This window comes from Lissotriton vulgaris, chromosome 7 (assembly GCF_964263255.1).
Source record: "Lissotriton vulgaris chromosome 7, aLisVul1.2, whole genome shotgun sequence".
Classification (NCBI taxonomy): Eukaryota; Metazoa; Chordata; class Amphibia; order Caudata; family Salamandridae; genus Lissotriton; species Lissotriton vulgaris.
Window position 1 is genome coordinate 203,649,998 of NC_141695.1, and position 24,142 is coordinate 203,674,139.

At 45.4% G+C, this 24,142-nt stretch overlaps 1 protein-coding gene across 2 annotated transcripts in view; it reads right to left on the bottom strand.

The window, feature by feature from the left end:
* The window catches only part of LOC147701197 (B-cell receptor CD22-like), a 339,266-nt gene that overhangs the window by 92,732 nt on the left and 222,392 nt on the right, over nt 1–24,142 (bottom strand). For both annotated transcript variants that reach the window (XM_086929941.1, XM_086929942.1), the window contains exon 8: nt 22,512–22,778. In XM_086929941.1, coding sequence (XP_086786067.1) covers nt 22,512–22,778 — 267 coding nt within the window. The remainder of the gene's footprint in view (nt 1–22,511; nt 22,779–24,142) is intronic.

The following is a 24,142-nucleotide window of genomic DNA, read 5'->3' on the forward strand; positions in this document are numbered from 1 at the left end:
CTCGTCTTTGATACACTGTTACTCTTGTTTTAACACTCTTTTAAAAAAAAAAAAAACTTATGTATTTCACACAAATGAAACATTGACGCACTGGAATTTTAAATGATGTGTTTATTGTATATCTTTTATGATCACTCGATCGAAATAAAGATTTGAAACTTGAATATTGTGAGCTGGCAACTTTTTTTTTTTTGCTCCTGGAAAGTTAGTTTTCTTTTGTAGTCGCCTCACCTACTTGTCCAAAGAAGCAGGAGGTGAGGGAGAGCAAAGTCACAAAGCTCCCGCTGCTTTGCTCTGAGCTCCCTTTGGCATAAAAATCCTTGCTCTACTTTGAAGTTATTATCTGCTCACTATAACGAATCGACTGGGCGATTGTGCATGATACAAGTTGAGCTGGGTGCCTTATTGTCAATTTCCTGCTTCGTTTTTTGATATGTATCTCTGGAGAGGGGACAGGCTGTAGTAAGTCTCCACCTGTTGAGGCCCACTTCTTGTGTAGTTGGAGCAATGGGGAAAAGAAAAGCGATGGAGAGTACTGGTGGTGGAAATCCTGGCAAATGGTTATAAAATTATGGAAGCACCCAGGGAGTAACTGCGTATTAGATCGCATTGACTGTTTGATTGCTGAGTGTGAAGGCATCCTACCAGCAGAACCAGCCACACTTTCGGGTGCCTCACTTGTCATGTATGTGGTCTTGTAAAGCGCACTGCTGCCCTGAGGCGTCGTGGCACTGTAGACCGCTGAGGAACCCGTCCTGGCTATCCCTGTGGAATGGTCCCTACTGGGTATCTCTGAGGTGAAACCAGGCATCCCCGGCGAATGTGGGGGGCCGTAGTAGAGATGAGGCAAGCTAATGCCCAGAGTTGCCGAGTGTGATCCCTGGTTACAGTAGGCACCGAGGCGAGAATTGAACCCTGGTCCCGGGCTGTTCTCTGCTTTTGGGTCTGCCGCCTCTAACCAGTGAGCCACACCTCTCCACACTTGTTCAACCCTTCCCTAGAAATACTAGTCCCAGCCATTCACCTGGTATCCCAGAAATGTTTATGAAATCATACTCAAAGGGGACCCTTCCCTACTACTTAGAGTCACCACCTCACATTGCAAGTATTCATTCCCCTCCTAACACCATGATACTATCAGCAACGCTGAACCTCAGTTTGACCCTACTATCCCATGTGCAAACAGGTTCGCCCCACTACTGGAACTGACTGATGACCCCAAAGAAGCCACTTCAAAGCAGCCCTTTGAGATTACTATTATGACTGCTCCAGTACCTGACTCTGACTTACCTTATATCCATCATCTAGTTACCATGCTCAGGGCTAAAATAGGGACCCTGAGATCTATGGTGGAGAGCCTCACCACCTTGGTTAAATCTTTAGTTCGGAATGTCTCATCCTCCCAAAAGCTTCGTAAACCAGCGTCAGGAGCTTGCATGCAACCCATCTGTAACAAGTATACCCCACAGCAAACAGGTACTCCAACCTCCGGGCTCACCCAGGACCAACCTGTCAACATTTCCTTCAGTCAAGTATCATCTGATCCCATCCTCAGTCGAGCCAACCCTCCATGCCACCCAGTGCGTGTGCGCAGCCTCTCTAACTACCTAGAGCCTAGCAACATCTCCCACCCTCAGGGCCAACTAGTGCCATTTCAAGGCCAGAATCAGCTAACACAACCAGCTATACCGCAGTGGCCATCTGACCAGAAATCTATATGGTTAATGTTCTGAAAGTTGACAAAAAGGAAAAGGCCTGAGGGGGAAGACTCATTGACCAATAAAACAATACATTGGATCCGTTACGTCAGGGAGTTGGGGTTACCTGTAAAAACAGTAACTCCCTACCCCTAGTACAGGCTTCCACCAGCCAATTCCCTTTTAACTCTGAAGCCTTTCCTGGCCATGATTTTGACCCACAACTAGGTAATATCATGGAATGTGGCTGGGATAAGCAGTAAACTGCCGCTTCTGCATTGGAACAATCTAATTGAGGGTTATGACATCTTCATTTTCCAGGAGACTTGGAGCTTGGTTCCCATATTTATATTAAGCTTTATGAGTGTTTTGCTCACCAGCAATGACAATAGGGAGAGGGCGTCCAGCAGGAGGACTGATTATATGGGTGAGCATAGCCTTGGGCTTTCAGATCACCCATCATTCAAGCCCTAGTCTGGATAGCTTGTGGGTTAGCATTATGGGCCCCAGGGGGGAAGACCCCATTGACCTGTTAAACATCTATGCGAGGGGGACTAAAGGGGGCAGACTTTCACCTACTATCACCCTATTGAAAGAGAACATAGTTAGCTGCTCACCACGATTTTAACAGTACCTTTAGCCACTTGATACTGAAGACCTACTGGGTACCGATGATGATGATGCTAAACGGGCTATTCCACTCGTGACTCTACCCCCTGTCAAAAGATGGACGCAGACAGAGCTTCAACTTAAAGCCCTTAACTCCTTGCATGCTCATGACGAGCTCAGCTCGTCATGAGGCGTGGTGCTCGTGTGCTCATGACAAGCTGAGCTTGTCATGGGCCGTGGAACGCTCACACGTGGGGATAATTCCCCTGCTGTGCTGAACGTTCCACGAAAATGGGTGCGGGCGTGACGAGCTCAGCTCGTCATGAGCACACGAGCACTGTGCCTCATGACGAGTTGAGCTTGTCATGAGCATGGGGGTGCTGTGCGCGCGCCCGGACCCCCAGCACAGCGGGGGAAAAACCCCTGCTGCAAAGGGGTTAATGAGGAGTTTGGCCCGAGGGCAGTAAACGGTAGAACCCCCACTGATAGACAGGGTGCAAATATGAGTCAGTTGCCTGTCTTGCATCGATTATGTCCTCCACGATGTCAGGCTCTGGGGAGATTTGATTGATATGAGAGTGGGCACCACTACAGAGAGTGACCACAATCCTCTCTGTTTAAGCATAGATCTCCTGTGGGAAGCCTCCACTCACCCCAAAAGCAACTTGCCTTTGACGCATTACTAGGGAGGTTATTCCTTCGAACAACAGATCTCTAAAAAAGCAAAAGGTGGCCGGCAAGAAAATAAGATTTTAGGTACACAGCACGACCTGGCAGCAGGCACTCTTGAGCTCCAGTCTGTTGTCACTAGCAAAACATGGGATGGCAAATGTCACACTGGTTCATTCCCATTTTTTTAATCAGCTACGTGCCTTTTTTGTAGCCCCAGGTCAGGCAGCAATATTAGTAAACCACCAAGGAAGTTACACCCATGGTACACCAAAGACTGCAGGCACAATCGATCCCTTCCAACTGCAGCTATTGAAGATAAGAACCGTCCCATGTTTAAATCGCCAGGAAGAGCTATAAGACCGCCCTGCGTACAGCAAAGCTAGCATGGGAGGAGCCCCGCTGGCTGCAGCTTATGGAAGCTAGCGTAGCAAAGGACACTAAGCCCTTCTTGTCCCTAGTCACCTGGGGTAGTAAAGCAGGTACATATTCACCCACTAGTTATATCACTGGCCAGGAGTGGTTTGACCACTTCCAGAAGCTTTATTTAACTCCTCTGAATATGCCTCCAGTGGAGTTGGCGGAGCTTCAGGGGCATCCTTCTGACAATAACCTCTTTATCCTGGGAGAAATAGAGACCACAGTAGGCAGAATAGTGCCATCTAAAGCAGCAGGAGCAGATGGCATTCCGGGAGATTTATTTCTAGCTGACACCCAAGCTGGGCCCAAGCAATTGCCAATATTGCTCCAGTCCCTGCAACCTAAAAAGGCACAGAGGTGGTGCCAATTAAAAAAAAAAGGAGCAAGAAATGATCCCTCAAATTATAGGCCCATAAGCCTGATCGATGCCCTGCAGAAGGTGTTTAGCAGAGTTCTTCTGCAGAGGATCCAGACATGGGTGGATGATAATGCCATACTATCTCAGTACCAGGCGGGCTTCAGGGTGAGGACAGGAACGATTGACCAGACATTTCGGCTCCTTCTCATTTACTGGAAGGTGGTGGTGATTGGTAAGGGCAGTCTCAACTTAGCTTTCATCGATTTGAAGACTGCCTTTGATTTAGCCCCAAGCAGCAAACTCTGGCTGGTAAAAACAAGGTCCCTTGGGACAGGTTGTTTTACATAACTTTTAGGTATGGCACACTCCCTGTCCGTGAGATAACATCTAAATGGCACTCAAGTTATCCAACACCGGGAGACTGTCCATGCTGCAGGGCCCCTTTAGAAAGTGTTGCCCATGTTCTGTTTGCCTGTCAGGAGTACAGCACGCCGAGGAGGAAATGGCTAAAACTGATTTGCCAGCAGCTGGGCACACAGGACTATAGGGTTGCCCTGCACATCCTCAGGTCAGATCTCAGACCACTCTATGTATGCAGCGTGGCGAAGTTTCTAAGCCACGCATGGCTTATTAGACAAAAGACACAGGCAAGAGCGCAGTAGCACTTTGTGGTTCAAAGGTTATGCGCAGCCAGCATAGGGCTTTCTAGGCTGGGACCTGAAGATTTTTACATCTAGATTATGCATGTGCAATTTATAGCTCTGAGTCTTGCTACGGTGTTGGCGAAAGGAGGATTGGAACTGTTAATTAAGGCACGCTGGGGACTGCAACATGGGACCACATGAGGATGCACAAGATGAGGAATCATCGTAATGCCCTTTCCTCCCAAATTTTAAGCTGTCTTTTTAGTATGTTTTTCATCTTTGAATTGTATTTATAGTTTTATTGCCTTTTGTCGATTTGCATGTTGTATTCTGGGTGCCGCCAAACATTTGACCGTTCACCTATACGTATTAATTTGTAATGTGCTATTGTATGAATTGTTCATTTTTTATTATTTTGATATTGCAAGGTGTTTATAACTTTTATGACACAAGTTGTTAAAATAAAGCTTATACTACGGTATAGAGTGGATTAGAGTGTCGAAGTCTGGAGTGATGTAGAGTGGCTTGGAGAGGAGTGGCATGGAGTGAAGTGGTGTAGAGTGGAGTTGAGTGGCGTAGATATTAATGCCATAGAATAGATTCGTGAAGAGTGGAGTATCATAGAGAGTAGTTGAGAGTTGTAGAGTGGGCTGGTGCAAAGTGGAATGTTGTTAAGTGGTGTGTTGAAGAGTGGAGTTTCATAGAGTTCATTGGAGTACAGCATCATAGAGTGAAGTTGAGTGGAGTACAGTGTCATATAGTGGAGTGTGTAGAATGGAGTTAAGTTGCGCCCAGTGGCATAGCCTGTCGTAGAGTCGAATGGAGGAGAGTGGCGTAGAGTGGATTGGTGTAGACTGCTGGAGTGGAGAGTGGAGTAGATTGCTGTAGAAAGGAGTGTGGCATATTGGAGTAGTATATCATAGAGTGGAGTGGGGTATAGTGAAGTAGAGTTGCGTAGAGTAGAGTGACAGAGAGTAGAGAAAAGTGTAGAGGAGTGTCATAGAGAAGAATGCTATAGACTTGAGTGGCATTGAATGATGTAGAGTTGAGTAGAGTGAAGAAAGGAGGAACAAAGCAAAACCAAAGGGGATGATGGACGGAGTGATGAACATTGCAAGCACTCACCCCCGTCAACTGATCTTATCTTAATCCATATATTAGTTGAGTAGGGTGTCATAGAATGGAGTGGCATAGAGTGGCGTAGAGTAGAGTGGCGAAGAGTGCCATTGAGTGTCTTAGCGCATAGTAGAGCAGAGTAGAGTGGGGTTTCCGAAACTGGAGTAGAGTGGAGTTCAGTGGCTTAGAGTGGAGTGCTGTAGAATGAAGTGGTGTAGAGTAGAGTGGTTAGGGAGTAGAGTGGTGTAGAGTGGAGGGAAGTAGGGTGGAGCGGCATAGAGTGGAGTGTTGTAGAGTGTGATATAGTAGAGTGGAGTTGTGTAGAGTGGCATAGAGTGGAGTCCAGGGGTTCTGGAATAGAGTGTCCTTGAATGTCATAGAGTAGAGTGGCATGTCATAGAGTGGTGTGGCACAGAATAGAGTAGTGTAGAGTGGAGTACAGGAACATAGAGTGGGGTGTCATAGAGTGGAATATTCAAGAGTAGAGTGTTGTAGAGCGGGTGGTGTAGAGTGAAGTAGAATGTCATATAGATGAGTAGTGTGGCATATAGTGGAATAGTGTTGTCGAGGGGAGTAGAGTTTAGTACAGTGGAGTGTGAAGGGTGAAGTAGAATGTCTTACAGTGGAGTGGCCTGGAGTGCAGTGCCATATAGTTGAATGTTGCAGAGTATTGTAGAGTTGGGTACAGTGCTATAGAGTGGAGTAGCATGTCGGAGAGTGGAGTGGCATAGAGTGGAGTGGTGTAAAGTGGAACAGAGTTTTGTAGACTGAAGCAGTGTACAGTGGAGTAGAGTGTTGTAGAGTGAAGCGGCATAGAGTGGAATCGAGTGGAGTGAGGTAGAATGCCAGAGAGTCTGTGGTGTGAAGTGGTCTAGTGTGGAATGGCATAGAGTGGAGTGCTATAGAGTGGAGTGTTGTAGAATGGAGTAGAGTGGAGTGGCATAAAGTAGAATGAGTGGTGTAGAGTGGAGGGGCACAGAGTGAAACAGAGTGTTGCAGAGTAGAGTGAAATATAGTGGAGTGTCATAAAGCGGCGTAGAGTGGATTAGTGTGGAGTGGCATCGAGTGAAGTAGTGTGTCATAGAGGAAAGTGCATAGAGTCAAATAGAGTGGAGTAACATGGAGTAGCATTTATTGGAGTGGAGTAGAGTGGTGTAGCATAGAGTGGAGTAGGGTGGAACGGTTTGGAGTGGAGTACAGTGGCATATGATAGAGTTGCATAGAGTGGAGCAGAGTGGCGTAGAGTGGAATGATGGATTAGAGTCAAGTAAAGTGGCAATTTGTGGAGTATATTGTCATAGAGTTGAACAGTGTAGTGTGGGGTAGAGTGTCATAAGTGAAGTGGAGTGGAGTGGAGTGGCGTAGAGTGGAGTTGCATAGAGTGGAGTGGTGTGGAGTGGTGTAGAGTGGAGTAGTGTGGAGTGGCATAGAGTGCCGTAAAAGTGGAGTAGAATGTTGTGGAGTGGCACGGAGTAGCGTTTAGTGGTGTGGTGTAGAGTGGAGTTGTGTAGAGTGAAGTAGGGTGGAATGGCATGGATCGGAGTAGGATGGCATAGAACAGAGTTGCATAGAGTGGAGCAGAGTGGAGTAGAGTGAATAGCATAGATTAGAGTGGAATAAAGTGGCAATGTTTTGGAGTAGGGTAATTTGTGTGAAATGTGCTGGCTCAAAGCTGCTGGCTCCGTGTGGTTGTGAGTGTGTGTGTGTGTGTGAGTGTGTTTGTGGTGTTGACTCTAGTTTCATAAAAACCAAAGCCATCTGAAATGAGACAGTCATCAAAATGAAACCAGCGCATCGGACACTAACCAATGAAGAGAAAAAAGGGAGAGTGACAAAAACATCAACCAATGGTAATTAATGAGTGTGCTCTAAACACTTTTTAGGTTTGTATAAGATTCAATAGACTGTCAAGAGACAGCACATGGACACTGCCTCAGATACGACCTAAAATAGTGAAAGAATCAAAGACACAAAGAAGTAGGTGGTCTGAGTGGATAACTGGTGAGGAAGGGGCTCTTGTCATAACCCCTTGTCACTGGTTATCGCTGACTAGGGGAATAGTACCTATGCATAGTGGCTATTGCTTCCCCTTAGGAATCAGCTGGCCACGTCTTGTGTGAGCATGAGGTTCTGACCAACTGAGCCGCCTGGATTTTTTGCTTCTTGAACACCTTATTTTTTAGCTTTTGCTGTAAGAGAGCCTCATAAACTGGGACTCACCCACAGTAAACTCATGATAAAATGGACTGCATGTGCATTTCACCGGTATCGGCCTTGTGAGATAAGGACGCTGCACTGCAGCCAGGGTAATGGGCACCGGACTGATTACATGTGGACACATGTGCACACATGTGTGCATCCGTGTAAGGGCTGTGTGGGAGAGATTCCTGTCAAGCGCAGCCCAGGAGCTGGTACAGATAGAATGGTGTGGAAAGGATTATGCCATGTTGGGTGGTGATATTAAATAGGCCTTATAACGTGGGAAACACATGTAAAGGATAGTCAGTGTGCTTTACTGTTTCACCGTAGGAACACTCCCTTATTCTCCAGAGGCCAGATGGGCAGTTTCAGTTCCCTAGGGCCTACAATCTCCAGGCAAGCACCAAAGTACACTGTTCATTGTGTAAAAATAAATCTTCTGCTGAGTCCAAAGCCATATCTGTACTGCTTATGGGTCATCCAGAAATGTCATATTTCTCTAACTCAGCTCATAGCCAGACCCTGGCTGGGTGTGACCCTGCCAGACTGGATTATTTAACTTCCTCCCCAGGCTGTAGCATCAGATGCCTATCCCTCCACTGCAAGCATTCTCAAGGTTGAAGGTTTTCTCTCCAGGAGGGAGAGATGGGGTGAATATGCAGGGTATCAATCAGCAGCTGTCACCTGGTGCCAGGCACAAGGCCTCCTCCAGGCCTGGGCCATGAAGCGAGCAAAGAGGGAAGGTAACTTTTCAGAAACCATGTGACAGGAGATCCTTGGATGATGCCATCTTGATGTATCCCAGAGGCCTGTGCAGGAAGGAGGGATCAGGGGCAGAGAGGTGATGTGTCACTGCTGGGTAGGGAAGAAGTGCTTTCCTGCCAGCACCCTTTAATTTCTCTTAAAAGTTATTGCAAATGAAGAGGAGCTCCCTGGGGTGTGGTCCTGATGAGGAAGACTGGTGTTGGAGATGGCATCATGGGCCGTTGGAAAGAAGAACCCTCTGACTGCCCAAGGACCCTGAACTGCGCCTTTGATGGAGTCCAGGGCCAGTAAGTGGAAGCCTGGAGCCACTGCACAAGGAGAAGAGAGGCCCGGAAGGAGAGCCAAGTGAAAGGCTGGCACAGGGAGCCAGTTAAGACAGCTCCTTGCTGAGTTCACCCTCTTGGACATCAGGAGGGTGGCAAAAAGTGCTCTAGGTGGCTAGGGCTGGCCACCAGAAGTGAGAGGAGGTCAGGATGGTTGAAATCAGCCCCACGGGGCTGAGATATGCCCCCTGGAAGGTAAGCAACCTTTGCGGTGACCGACGACAAAGCGCATGGGGCTATGCTGTCGGTGTTTGATGAGCCCCCGGGCTGGGTTAGGTCCCGGGGGCTGTCCCAGAAGAAGGAGATGCCGGTGAGCACTGTCGCGTCCCTGTGAAGGTGCCTACGGGTCCCAGCCTTTCAACCTGAACCTGCGAAATAAAGTCCGGGAGCGCCGTCACGCTCCCCATGAAATGGCCCTAGCAACCTTCCTAGGGCCCTGAAGAAAAAATGAAGCCTGGGAGCACCGTTGGGCCACCATGAAGCAGTTCCAGGGGCCAGGATCCCATCTTTGGGCTCCGCCGATGAGGAGCTGGAAGACCAGAATGAAGTGCCAGCTCCCGCTGCAGCACGCGAGGGTGCTGGTCAGGCAGGGAGCCGGCGAGAGCAGCCAGAGTGGGCTCCAAACTACCTGGATGCGGGGTGGTTGGGTGGGACCGGGCCCCAGGGAAGAAGTGAAGCGGTTTGTAGCTGCCTTCGGAGGCAGAACAGCTCTCCCCGGAGCAGCGAGAGCCAATGCTTAGGTATGCACGAGCTGGGGTGGAAAGCGCCCCATAATGGCCTGCTGGGCATGGCCTAACAAACATTAAAAACCTGCTTGATTTTAGTGTGTAGTGACTCCAGGTAGATGGTTTCACCACCATTTAAATGCCCTGGTGCAGGGAAAGCTGCAGGAACAACACATACTCCTCCAGCCAAAAAGTGGAAAGTCCCCATCCTAAGTTACTGGAGACTTGAAGGGAATAACCCCTCGAGGTTTCAGCCATGATTTAAAGCTTACAGAAGTCTGGAACCTTTGTTCTACAGTGTGGTGCTGATGTTAAGGTCTGCATAGAGATGGGAAAGGCTGAACATGAAATGTCTTTGTGGAGATATCTCCTAGAGGTGTCACCGTGAAATTGGACAGGTGGTGCATTTACATATTGTCGTTTTTGAGGAGAATTGAAGTCACAGGCAGTATGTGAAGAAATATTTACCCTGGAAATATGGTGCTAGGCATCCTAGCCAGGGTGCCTGGTTGTAATATGATAGTCATGTGATTTTAAATGTGATTGGCTTGCATTGTTCATGTGATCAGATATGATCAGTACCTATCATTCTAAGTGATGCTTAGCCATGTATGCTTAGACATGTATGCTTGATACTGCATTAGTTGAACAACCAGACTGTCAGTCACTGTGATTTAAGTGTGTATACTGTCAGTAGGAGTTGCTCTCAGTGAGGGTTATGTGTCACTATTGCAGGTGTTCTCATTATAAATGCTTGTTGAAATACTGGGGCAGGCCGCCAGGGTGGTTCTGCCAGTGGGAAGGTCCCTCACTCCAGGTTATGGCCACCCGTTGCATTTGGGGAAAGATGATCTTCATACATGTGAGTGATGGTACTAGACCTCCCCGTGGGAGGAGTGGAAATGTTTACGCAATGTTAAGAAGTATTTCGACCAGCTTATGTATATTTGTAAATTGATGCATAGAATTGAGCATTGTGTGTGTAATAAATGCACTCTTCCTTTTTAATAAAGAAAAGTACAGCCTGGACATTCAATTATGGAGTGTTATTCCTACATACCTGTAAATGGCGATTACTAGCTCCCACCAACTCCCTTGAGCAAGCCTTAGACTGCTCTGCAATGCTACCCTCTGAGGCTTCAAGCGCTACAATGGGGTGTTTATTTCCCAGTGAAAAACAAATGTAGACCCATTATTTGTGCAGGCCTTCCAACTAATGCCTCGGTTTCCAACAATAATAGAATAGTATTCACTAATAGTATTAATGGGGAGAAAATAAGGAATGCATAGTCACCCCTAACGACCCCCTAAATGACGTCCATGACTCTAAGGGCAACAGTGAAGGGGAAGATGTGCAAGGTTGCCAAGAGGCAACCTCATTCAAGCAGTCCTTGCTTTTTATGGAACAAGTTTCATGCTGTGATTTTTACATGCATGAGTATTATGCCAGAAGGAACATTTCAAGTAGTTCTTTGTTTGTGTGTAAATATTCTTAAGTGTGCCAGGCATCCATCTTAATATTTTACAAATACATTGGAACACTTACACAGTGACCATGACATGAGGTGCATTTGAAACTATCCTTAGAACTTGTGTTTTGAGCAACAGAAGACCCGAGAGCTTTACCATACAAGAATCTCATCATTCTGTTCTGCATACCTAAAACCTTGTATTTCAGCCATCATTTTTTGTTGATTATTGTTCATTGAAATGATTCAGCACTAAGAAAAGGTGTTCCAGTGGCACCATCCTTGCCAGAATAGATCACTGAAAAACATACAGTTTACAGATGCATTGTACTGTCTAGAGAGTTAAGTTGGGCTGTAGAACTGCCCTCTCTTTTATCTCTAGTCACTGGAACATCTCAGCAGAGCAAGTGAAACACACTCTGCCCATAATAAACAACCCTGAACAGCACTTTTCCTGCAAGTGAAGTGGGCCTTTGTGCCTCCCTCCTCCTCATGAGAGGTCATGCCAAGGACCCTCATCCCTGTCTGCAGCAGGCTTCGCAGTGAGCAGGCTCACGCTGTATTTTAATGTTTTTCCTTAACTGAAAGCAGAATTTGTTGAAAACAGAAAGCCTTAGTGCTGGGTGAATCTGTGAGTTGTTGAAAGTAAACATGGGTTCATTAGGGCCCTGTTTATATTTTTAGGTCTCGCTAGTGAACGCAGCGCATTTGATGCACCGCCTTGCGAGCCTCTATTGTTGCCGCTTTCTGTCCCGATGGGAGACAGGAGGTGGCACGCACAGACAGGAGATGTGCATGCGTATGGACAGGAGATGTGCACTACGTACGCATGCACATCTCCTGAGGCTGGAAGCGCTTGCATCGCGCGATTTCAGTTTCCCTCCCCCCGTCGACTCCACGGAGCCAGCTTGTTTTCACATGCAGCTGTGAATGCAAGGACGTGTGATGGAAAAGATATTTGCATGGTGGGCCTATTGGAACGTGAATGTTTCTTCTTAAACTAAATAATCATCTTTCAGTAAAAAGTATGTAACATTAATAATTTCTTTTTGGTTTGTCCGTTTTCGGTGGTTAGAGTGTGAATGGCCTAATAAAAAAATTAAACTAGTTCAAATTCGAACAACATTAAAAAAAATCTGCTTGATGAAAGGTAGAAATCACTCAGCTGCTAAAAGTTTCATTTCAAGCCATCTGATCAAATTCATGCTACAGGCTGAAACTTTGTGGCTGACTGGATATCCTCTCTCATTATATCAGAAAAGAATAATGGCCGTTACATCTTTATTCGTTTTAAATATTCCACACACATATATAGATTGGAACACCTTCTTTTGGTAGGGCATGTGCTTGTTATGGGCTTCTTTTTAAGGAAGAGTGTTTCTTTTGCATTTCAGACATGTTTGGTGTCTGTGGTCAAAGCCCCCCTCAGATGGAAGTGTTAGCATGTTGCTATTGCCAGTGATGTTACGCTATTCTGCATGCACAGCGTTTTCATTTTCATTATTGATTAATCACACTTGCCAGATTTTCTGCCATTTTGTGTACGATTTGAAAATTAAAAAAAATAATTGGTGTGCCTAGGTCAAATGGATCAATGTTACTAAACAAAACTTGCATTTTTCCTCGTAGTTAAAAGCAGTGCAGATACTTTTCAAAGGTTAACTTGCCACATTTCTACTGCTGATGCTGCCTTCTGGTATTAAACTGACGCTACTTAGGAGGGAAGCATGGATCACATGGTGTTACTATCCCCATGTGAGGGACTTTAGAAGAGCTTTCGGCCATCATGAAAAAATCACAACATCATTTTAATGTAAAAGAAAAACAGTGAACATACGTATCCTTCTTTACCATGGAAATGTTTTGCAAATATATGTTACACGAAAGTTACTGCTGGCAAAACCGGCGTTATTTGAAGAGAGCTTTCCAGGTACAGTAAAATCATAACTATTATACTTTTTTTAAGTGGGTTGTGTTCAGTCTTAGATTATGGCTTAATTAAGACACTTGTATTATACATGTAGAGAACAGTGGTCGAAGGGGACGGGGGGATCTGAGGAGCACAATGTGCCTATAATTGTTTTATTTGAGAAAAACAGTTACCCCTACTTTTTGTTAAAAGACAACCGTCCCATATACGAATCGTTTCTACTGTTGAAATCCTTCAGCTGAAGTGTAAGGCAGGGAGTCTCCTGTGCTGTGGAACAGAGGGACCGCTAAAGGAGCCTTCTTGCCAGGGTACCTACTTCCCCGAAAGAAATGTAAACATACGCAACTGGTCAATCTGTAAATGTAAAGGTTGTTTGGAAGCGGGTATTGACTTTAATTTATGTAATCCGTTGAAGCTTCCTGATGGCACACTTATCCTTTTTGAGAGGTATTGTAAGCTGTAAAGCATGTGCTTATAAAAGACAGCTATAAAAAAAAAAACTACATACAGTCTGGGTATTACTAAAATCTATATTTTGGAAGCCCTTTTTTATCTTAATACTTTTTGCGCATTTTGTTGCAGCCTATCCTATACTGTGTGTAATGCAAGTTTAAAATAATGACTTACATGTTCATAGTGCTTTCTGTCACAGACTGGGACTTTGTAGCTCTAAACATACACAAGTCACTATTCTGCACTGGGTCAACCAGGATTAAATTGTGTTGTTCTCTGGTTCAGTGCATTAACTAATAGAGGTTTCATAATACACAATAGTGCATTTCCCACTGATTAACATACCTTGAGTTTAATTTTCATTTAAGCTGTACATTACTTTATATGTAATTACCTAAAGGTGACAAACAATAAAAGTTGCATCACGCTCACTTACCCCACCCCAATTCCACACAACATTACAGTTCCCACAATTTATTTTAATGCACTCTGACCACTGGTGGAACAAAAATAATCTTCAGGGCTATTTTTGATGGAAAGAGTTGCTTTTAGTGTCACCTAGTGTGGGCATACAGAACATCAAACCCGATGACCAGTTTTAAAACAATTGAGTTGCACAGAAATACAGGAAGTGCATCCATGTAAGCATGTTTTCTACTAGTGCTACAAAGTATGTTTTGCATACACTTTTTTTCTCTGGAAGTTAGAAGACAAAGTGTGACTAAATTAGTACTTCATGCAAAGTCAAATCGATATTGGATTTTAAATAAGATTTTCAATACGATATCATGAATGTTTACCTTTTGTGTTTTGCACAGCCATTGCTTCCCTTTTGTATCCAGGAATGTTAGAAAACCAAACAGCAATACTGCCACAGATTGTGTTGCATAATGTACCTCGGCTTGCTCCCTAATGTGGTCTTCCCATGCTGCATAATATAGATGACCCTAGTTATTAGGTCGAGCCTGGGCAGCGCCTGCGCTCCTCTGCAGGGCATGCTGTATTAGAGTATGGACTTGAAGCTCCGCACACTCTCTGCTCATATTTTCCATTGTCTCTGGCATTGTTCTTTGTAATGCTGGCTTCTAATTCTTTAACAGGCTTGTTAGTCCCTCCTTAGTACCGCCTTATCTTCATTTGTAACCTACCATGAGGACTGGCCCTTTTACTTCTATTGTTACACGGTATATCTTATTTAGTCTGTAAGCACTATTTTCTTTAATGGGTTTCTCCTACTGCTGGCACAACATGCTTTCCTGCAACATTCAAAGCGCCATGCGTGCTTTCACTTTCCAAGCAGCCCGGGACAATGGAGGCCGCTTCTTTGAAATTAAATAAGTCTCTCATTTACAAGAGTTTGAGGTATTGGCATTAGAAATGACAATGTCTTTTATGTGATAATTATCAAAACAGATAAATAAAAGGCATAGTAATTTACAATGCCAATAGCTTAAACTCTCACAAATGTGAGACCTATTGCATTTCAAATGCTTGCTGTTCTTGGCTCTGCTTTTGCATTCTGTTAGTCAAGGATGCGCAAGAACAGTGCCAGGGGTCGCAATGGACAAGCCAGGAGTCGCAAATGTGACCCTAGACACCTCTAAATGATGTCCGTGAGTAAGGGGAGGTAGACAACCAAGAGACCCAATATTGTTTTCAATGGCTTATCTCAATTACACCCACCACTGCATCGTTACAAGGAGTTCATCCCAGGACTTGCATGTCACTTTCAGTGAACAGGGTTTGACATGTATAGACATGCAGCAGACTTTCCCTTCTAACCAAATAATACAGAAATTCCCCAGAGAGCCTCATCCCCATAGTCTTCATCATTCAGTTGAGCTGCATTTGCTGGCTGATGAAAGATGAAGCTGTCACGTGTTGCACACTTGCCATACACATGTGTAAATGATGCCCAGGCACCTTAAACAGCTCACAAAGGAGTGGCAGCTATGTCAGGTGCATTAAAGGGGCCTCGTGTGCTGGGTGTGTGCAGTGCCAAACGTGGAAAGTCAGCTATGCTATACAACTGCAGTGCCAGTTACCACAGTATCTGTTGCAGCCACCGCCACTGGCAAGGCTCTGAGATGCCAGCTATGATGCCACTCGTGCTCTGGAATGACCCTGTTACCTTGACATGGGCAGTGGTGGCATGGAAGAAAGCTTTGTTCGACGATACTACTAGTTTGAGTTCCCTAGTTATGTCCAGGATCACAGGTGCAGGGAAGCACTATCTCCTTATCACCTATATGTCAGAGATACCTCAATGTGCACACCCTTGTTTGTGTGCCCTCTTTCTCCTTGGCTGGGAGGACAGATTATGGAGTTGAATGGTTACCGCTGAGGAAGAGATGATTTTGTTGTTTGTGGAAATATCCAGGGCATGGATAAGAAACCCTGTATTGGAGGACATTGACCTCCCAGCCACAAACCCGGACTGGTCGGGATGTATTAAGGCCTGGGCAATCGGGGTAAAACGTTGGGCCCATATATTCCTTAAAATCGTCGTTAAGGGGGCTAATCCGCCTGTAGGAATTAACATCCTTATGATTCTTCCCTTTTTGGCGAAAATAATGATGATAGATTCCTTAAAACTTGGAGGAACAGTGCCACCAAGTCTAACTACGTTAAATATTTCATTGAAAAGATTTTAAAGAATTCAATTGGGAGGCCATCTGCTCCACAGACCTTCGCTCCTCCCATCGATTTTACAGCGTCCAAGATTTCTGCTGCCAAAATATCACGGTCAAGTAGATCAGCTAAAGGTCCAGGCAATGCAGGCAGATCAACTTTATCAAAATATCGATGAATTTGACCCGGCCTACCTCATATTTTGTGGAGTTTAGCTGTGAATAATGTTCTAAAAAGACTGTAGCTATGCCATCTTTATCTTTTATAGTATCTTGGGTCTTTTGATCAATGATTTCTGCTATCAAGGCTTTTTCCTGTTTAGTTTTTGTTTGACCTGCCAGCATCTTTCCCACCATTTGACTCTCCTCATAAACTTGTTGTTGGAAAGTTCTGGAGCTATTGATTAAAATTTTTTTTTTTAATGCAAACTTAGCCCTAGCTAACTGGGTCGCGGCATCACCACAGCTCCGGGGGTGAGAATCTCTAAAGCTCATTACATTATCTACTGCCTGTTGGAGTTGATTATTCTTCTCCTGCCTTTCTCTCGACTGGGCTGCAGAGCATGCAATCATTTGCCCCCGCATGGCTGCCTTAAACCCACCCCAGACTGAAAAATGTTCTGCTGAGCCCTCATTAACTGTTAAAAACTCCAGTATCCACTTCTTGGTTTCGGCTACCCAATGAGGGTCTTGTAGGAGAAGACAATCCATCTGCCACCTGGATTGGGACCTCCAGCCCCCTTCAGTTACAAACTTCATTGTCACAATGGAGTGATCCAAGAATGGGTTGGCCCCTATTGCGATGCCTTGGAGCCTTAGGGAACATGTTATTAAAAAGAAATCAATCAGAGAGGCTGTGTAAAATTGATTGGAATGAAAGGTGAATTTGGAAATAGTAGGGTGCAGTTGGCGTCATGGATCTACCAAGAGATGCTCATGCCTTAAGGCCTCCACCACTTTCTTTGTTTGCGGTTTAAGTTCTTTTTTATTTTTATTCAAGGTGTCTTTTTTAAGGTCCTGGATAAAATTAAAATCTCCACCCAGAATGATTTTTCCCGAGGCTCCCCTAAGTAATTCGTTGATCTTCAATAGGGCCGTGATATCGTCCATAGTTGGGCGATAATAATTTACAAAATTTAAGATCAACCCATTTATTTTGGCCTCGACCCACAGCCACCGCCCCAAGGGGTTTCTACGAACCTGTCCAAATTCCCAAGGGAGACTACGGGAGAAGAACATTGCAACACCTCTTTTTGCCAGACTGGCTGTGGCAAAAAAAGCATGCGGAAAAAATCTAGGAAGATATAACTTAGGGAGATTAGTTTTTAAATGAGTTTCCTGGAAATATACTACCTAGGGCAAGAGAGACACTAACCACCTAATTAAAGCTCCATATTTTACTTTATTTAGTATCTCGTTGACATTGATTGAGATAGTGCGGCATATACTAGTTATGTTTGCCATGTTACAATAGATTCAATAAAAGAAAAAAAAGGGACAGCACAAAGAAAACCTCCAAAAGAGCCATTTAAGCCCTCTCATTCTCTTAGAAACCTTAACTCTACTGCCCTGCTCCTGCTCGTTTTACTGCTACACTCATTTGAGTCCCCTCCCCAACCCCCCAACCCACCCCCTAGAAAGGTGAACCACCACACTAACCACCTCACACCCCCCCTGCTACTTTGAAGGGTGCCGTGATTCTGTACCCTGAGAGTCCCACACCTCCCACCCGGCAAAGGGTACTAAACGTAGACTAGCACAAAAAAACCCACAAAAAACAACAACAGGGTAAGCAATAACAAGTCTGTAAGTCCATTAACTCATTATGGCACCGAAATTTCCTTGAGAAGATCCTGGGCCTCTTCTAGGTTGGAGAACATGTGAAATTTCCCCCTGACAAGGACACGCAGTTTCGAGTGCTGGGCAATTGACGCCTGCGCACCTTGGGCTTTAAACAAAAAGAGCAGTTTAACAAACTCTTTGCGTCTGCGGGCCGCGGCTGCAGACATGTCAGGGAAAATTCTATAGTTGGAAGTTTTGTTCACCGGGAATTGCTTTTGCTTTATGGCTTTAGCCAGAATCCTCTTCTTAATGCGATAGTCTGCAAAATTCACTAACATGGTGCGAGGACCACTCGAACTTGGTAGAGGATGAAATGGAACTCGGTGGGCCCTGGTAATGGTGAGATCCCCGCTAAACTCGGGGAGGACTTTCTCCTTGATTAAAGCTCCCACCCATTGCGGTGCCTGGACACCTTCACTTCTCTCGGGAACTCCCACTATTCGCAAATTGGAATGGCATGAGTGGTTTTTCAGTTCATCGAGCTTGTTCTCTAGCGTACTCCTGTCTTTGGTAACCTCACGTACTTTAGAAAGTAATCGACTCATATGGTCCTCCTTCTGAGAGATCCTTGATTCTGCTTCCTGGATTTTGACTGGGAGACAGGCCACTGCTTCTTCGATCTTCCCTAGAGGAAGATGGAGGGAAGCAATTTCATTTTGCTGATGCATCTTCATTTCTCCTATTTCGTCCAGGATAAGATTAAGCAGGGTCTTAATATCCATCTGCTTGGTGGAGATTGTTTCAGCGGGATCATCTGAAAAAGTTTCTGCAGGTTCAAAGGCTAAATCCGGCACCGGGGGTTGTGAGGTATAGGATTCCTTCTGACTAAGACCTGATGGTAATACTTTGGAAGTGAATACCTTATGCGTTGGAGTTGGTGTCTTTGGCTAATTTTACAGTACCCGAAGGCCAGTTGCAATCTGGATCAGAGCCAATCTCAGCGTGAGACTGCAACGGCAACTGCAGAGGACGGAAGAGCAGAGCTGGGTGGGTAAAAAGTCCCTTCTTGATTCGCTTCTTGTACCATCGAGGCTGGTGCCAGAGAATTCTGAGAGTGTGAAGGCACTGGGGAGGCGGGAGGTGGAGATGACGATGTAATATGGGGCGGGGATTGATGTGGACTGGCAGAATCATCTGCCCTTCTCTTCACCGACTGAGGAAGAGGTTTAATAGACTGAAGGGGATCTGACTGTAGTGACTTTTTGATGAAGAGGGGGAACTCCTTCACACTCTTCCCCTCCTCCTTACTGCTTTCGGCCGTTGACGTAGAATCCATTTTTGGGTTTGCCGTTTTGCCAATCATCAGTACCGGAGCCATTGGGGGGGTTCTGACCTTGAGGCTTTTGCCAGCAGGTTCTTCGACCGGGTTGTCTTCTGAACTCTCAAAGCTGGAATTGTGGTCAAGATGATTTCCAGAAAATTCTGCTTTTCCCGCTCCTGTGGCTACCGCCTTTGCCTGTTCCTGCGCCAGGCGTGTCTTGGCTTTAAAGCTAGTTACCATGTCAACTTAAGTAACTGGATTGTTGAGCTTGTTGCGCCTCCCCATGTTGAAACGACACCAACAAAGGAGTACAATGCGGTAGCAAAGACAAAAAATAACACCACTTGGGCCAAAACTTCCTCTCCTCCTTGGGTTAGTTATAAATTAGGGACAACTCTTTACTGCTAGTCCCTCCTCAAGTTCAGTTCTCCACTATCCACTGCCGCAGTCTTTAAAAAGAACGCTTATGAAGCCCTTATTCAGCTTAAATGCGAGGCTGTCCGAACTAATGAGACCCTCCTCACCTCCTAAACTCCTTGCCTCCCAGCCTCCTCGCCTTTATTGTCTTTTGGCGTCCTCTTCTCCAACCTGCCCAGTTCAGAATCCCGCCCAGGTTTTACTTTGTACTGTTGCAGAGAGTGTTACCCCTGAAAACTGGAGCTAGAGGTATAAACCAGCATTAACCTCCTCCTCGCAGACCTCAACCGCATCTACCATCCCAGCAGGGGCAATCTGTCGCTGCCCGTAACCGCAGTAGAAGATGTGAGACAGCGCGGTCCCTGCCACTTCACCTTTCATCAATTCTGTCCGGCGGGAAACATCAGCGTCCTTTCCTCTCCCATTCTGATACAGCAAAAGCCCGATACAAGACTATCCTGCGCTACGAGCACCAAAATGCGCCGAGAATCACCAGATTGGATCAAATCGCCGTTGCCGTTGTGGGAGGTGTGGTCACCTACGGCTGCTCGGAGGCGTGGTTCTCGGGCATGCCAATCCCCTCTAAGATTTATCGTTTAGAGGTGGGATACTGGAGGTCGATTAAATGAGGTTAATATAACAATTGGCGCCTACAGCACTGTGGCAGAAGCATTGTATGAAGTACTATGTAACAAAATAAGTTTTTAATACTGTTGTGGAAAAGTTATGATTGTGGGCACCACTAGTGTGTGATTGGTCATTGGTACATCCACTGAAACTGGGGTGTGGAATAGCACAGGTGGTCTTCCTCACCTCACCTGCCCAATCTCCTGGATTTGTGTGTATATGTGTTTCTTTCTCCTGGCGCGTAAGTGCAGGGGGCACCATTTTGCATCCTGAAGTGGATGTTTGGTTGTTAGACCTTTTTTGTTGTTGCTAGGCTGGGCAGGCATGCTGCCGTCCATCAGATTACCAGATGTATTTTCACATGACTAATCCTTCTAAGATTTTTATGACAGTGCTACATATTTCAATGTCACATGTTTTCCTCCCAAATCATTGGAAGTGGGCAATTTCTTTTTATTCCACTTACTGGTTGCTTACAGTATATTGGTTTTGTTTGTTTGTGTGAAAATGACTGCATTCATTGCTAATTGCGTGTATCCTTTGCAGCTACAGTGAGTAGCCAGTGCGTGGTGTTTGCCTGTAAGTCTACTTGTTTCCGTTTGAAAGGTTTCCAGGCTGTGTGCGTATACCATTGGATGTATGCGGTGGTTTTCAACTGACCCCTTGTGCCTCTATTGCATTTTCCATATGTCATGCCCATATTTCCCATGCTGGTATCTCCCTCTAGTAAACCTCCACATCTGCACTTAGGTAATACATTGTGAATGTGCAATATTACACATTCAGCGAGATATATTATGCATAAATAATACTCCAAATAGGGATTGTGAATTAAAAATAGTATGTTCCATGTATATTATAGACATAGGCCATGAATAATTTTAGACACATACGTGATTGCTGTGTGCATCAGGCAACATATTTGATTCAGATAAAGTAAACAAAGAAGCAGCAGACATTTAAGTCCAGGCGGAAATCTGAGAAGTATCAGAAAATAGCAACACATGAAATGAGCCACACAAAATGAGTCAGTAAAAGCAGAATAGCAAGAACATGGCAGGTAAGCTAAAACAACGAGTATGAAAATGAAAATGACAATAAAACAAACATAGATAATGTGCAGAAACAGTGACCACAGAACACACGACTACTGTCAATAAATACAGAGTACCAGAACAGAAAAACAATGGGATATTAGTTTAGAAACAAGAAACGGAAATCGTTTCAGAAAGAGTAAACTGGGAAAAATTGCTCAAAAATGGCAAACATGGATAATTATTGCAAAAAATTATAATTTGAAACAAGCACCAAAGAGCAACATTGGAATAACACATATTTAAACACTTATAAAAAACATTAACAATAGCAGAGAAACAGCCAACTATGACAATGTGCTCAGAGACATTATGAGGCTATGAAAAAGTAAATCAAACGTGCAATAAATCGAGTTTACTGTTGTAATTGGTGCCCCTTCAAGAGAAATATATATAGCATGGCTGAGGAGAGGCATTATTCCTCCGACAGCGGTAGTCCAATAAAGACTGATAGCTGTTTGCTATTAACCCTTCTCTGCATCGTCCTGTCTGATATGGAGGGTTTCATCTCCCGACTGGACCGGAAATGTTTGTCCATTTGCGCCTTTCCAGATTCACACCATGTCAGGAAAGCCACGGAGGCTGGAGACTTTTCAACTTTTCCTGGCACACGGGATGAATGACATGTTCCCTGTTCCCTGGGAAGGACACAGAGAGGTCAGAGGGGATTAGGTGCCTTGTATCATGTCAGACATTAATGACTGTATATGGTGTGGAGCTTGAGAAGGGAATGTATTCAATGGAAGTTCATGGAGAAGCAGAGGTGAACCTCACCTGATCATCCTCAGTATCGGATTCCACACAGTGATGCCCAGCTCAGGTCCAGGAGGGCAGGGTAGCCACTCACCATCTACATGAATACCATTAAATTCAGTACATGCAGAATTGCTCTTCATGGATGTTCTCAAGATCTGACATGAATCTGAATCTTTAGATATAAGAATCTCTTACTCAGCCTCATATGTCTCAATGAACCAGAAAGGGCAGGTGCTACCGAAGAAAGCTAATGGCTGAAATAACATACGGGATGAAACGAAAGAGAGGCTTAGAAATCAAAAGGACAAGTTAAAGAAGATAATCAAAAGGGGCGATGCCACAAAGAAATGACAACCAGGGAGGAGATGCACTGGAGATGTGGACCAAGATGGACCTTCATTACACCTCCAGGGAATTAGAAGCTGCTGTGAAAGAGGAGCAGAGATCAGCTGAGGTAATAAAGGTAAAGAAAAAAACAATAGATAGATACTCTGCGATACCACTCACATTGGACGACCAGCTGCAGCGCATTGGACTTGGTGGAAGAGACATTGTTTGCAGCTTTGCAGATGTAACCACCAGAATCTGAAGACTTAAGGCTTGGAAAATGTATTTTTGAGGCTCGGCTCTCATGATATATTTCATCATCCTTATACCATTTGTATTCAGTAGCAGCAGGGTTACTCTGTCGTACAGTACAGGTGAGCTCAGCAGCGTCTCCCTCTTTAAGGATTAGCGGTGGGCTTGGGTCGATGTCAACACCCTTTGGAGCATCTAAAAATAACGTATAAAATTACATGTAATTGAGACTCAACTTGCACGTGACCTAACACTGGTCTACATCAATGGTATACAGTTTTTATTGGAATTACAGAAATTATTCCATTACTAGCACACAAGTCTCCTACCAAAGCAGTGTTACTCATTGTACCATTTGGAGCCATCTTGAACCTATTATCCCATTTCGGAATTTGGGTTTGAATTCAAGCCACTTTCAGTCGAGTTCTGTAAGTGTGCGTAGGTAAGTGTGCGCGCGCTTATCTGTGTTGGCCTCAATGTACCTAATTTTAAAAAGTCATACAATTTCCCAAACTAACCATTATAAAGCTGTTACTTTTGTGTAGATTTTCAAGCATACCTCACTTGTACTTGGTTGCTTCACTGCCTCACAATGGGGCCACAACTCACCCTGGAAAAAGGCTGAAGAATGCCCATCTTCCCAGACTCACAAAGACGGGTAGGTGCCATATGTTGAGGCTCAAACGTGTGCTCACTACTTTGACACTTCCTGGCCTGTGACACCCCTGGATGCTGATGCCACTACCAACTAACAGATTCTTGGGGCACTGGCACCCCCTGGGACCCATCCGCATGATACTCTGAAGGGAAAAATATCCACTGATCTGGCACTCCTTGAAGTAGGTCCATGCCCTGGACCAAACCCACCATTGTCAGGCAGGGATGCGCCTGGATATGGCGGGGAAGGTATGACAGGGGCAGTCCTGGGTATGGCAGGGAGATCCTGGGTATGGCAGGGGCGGTCCTGGGTATGGCAGGGGAGATCCTGGGTATGGCGGGGGAGATCCTTGATATGGCAGGAGAGATCTTGGGTATCGCAGGGGAGATCCTTGGTATGACAGGGGAGATCCTGAGTATGGCGGGGGAGATCCTTGATATGGCAGGGGAGATCTTGGGTATGGCAGGAAAGATCTTGGGTATGGCAGGGGAGATCCTGGGTATGGCAGGGGAGATCCTGGGTATGACAGAGGAGCTCCTGGGTATGTTAGGGGAGATCCTTGGTATGGCGGGGGAGATCCTTGTTATAGCGGGGAGATCATTGGTAGGACAGGGGGGATCCTGGGTATGGTGGGGGAGATCCTTGATATGGCAGGGGAGATCTTGGGTATGGCAGGGGAGATCTTGGGTATGGCAGGGGAGATCCTTGGTACGGCAGGGTAGATCCTGGGTATGGCGGGGGAGATCCTTGATATGGCAGGGGAGATCTTGGGTATGGCAGGAGATATCTTGGGTATGGCAGGGGACATCCTGGGTATGTCGGGGGAGATCCTGGGTATGGCAGGGGCGGTCCCGGGTATGGCAGGGGCACTCCTGGGTATGGCAGGGGAGATCCTTGGTAT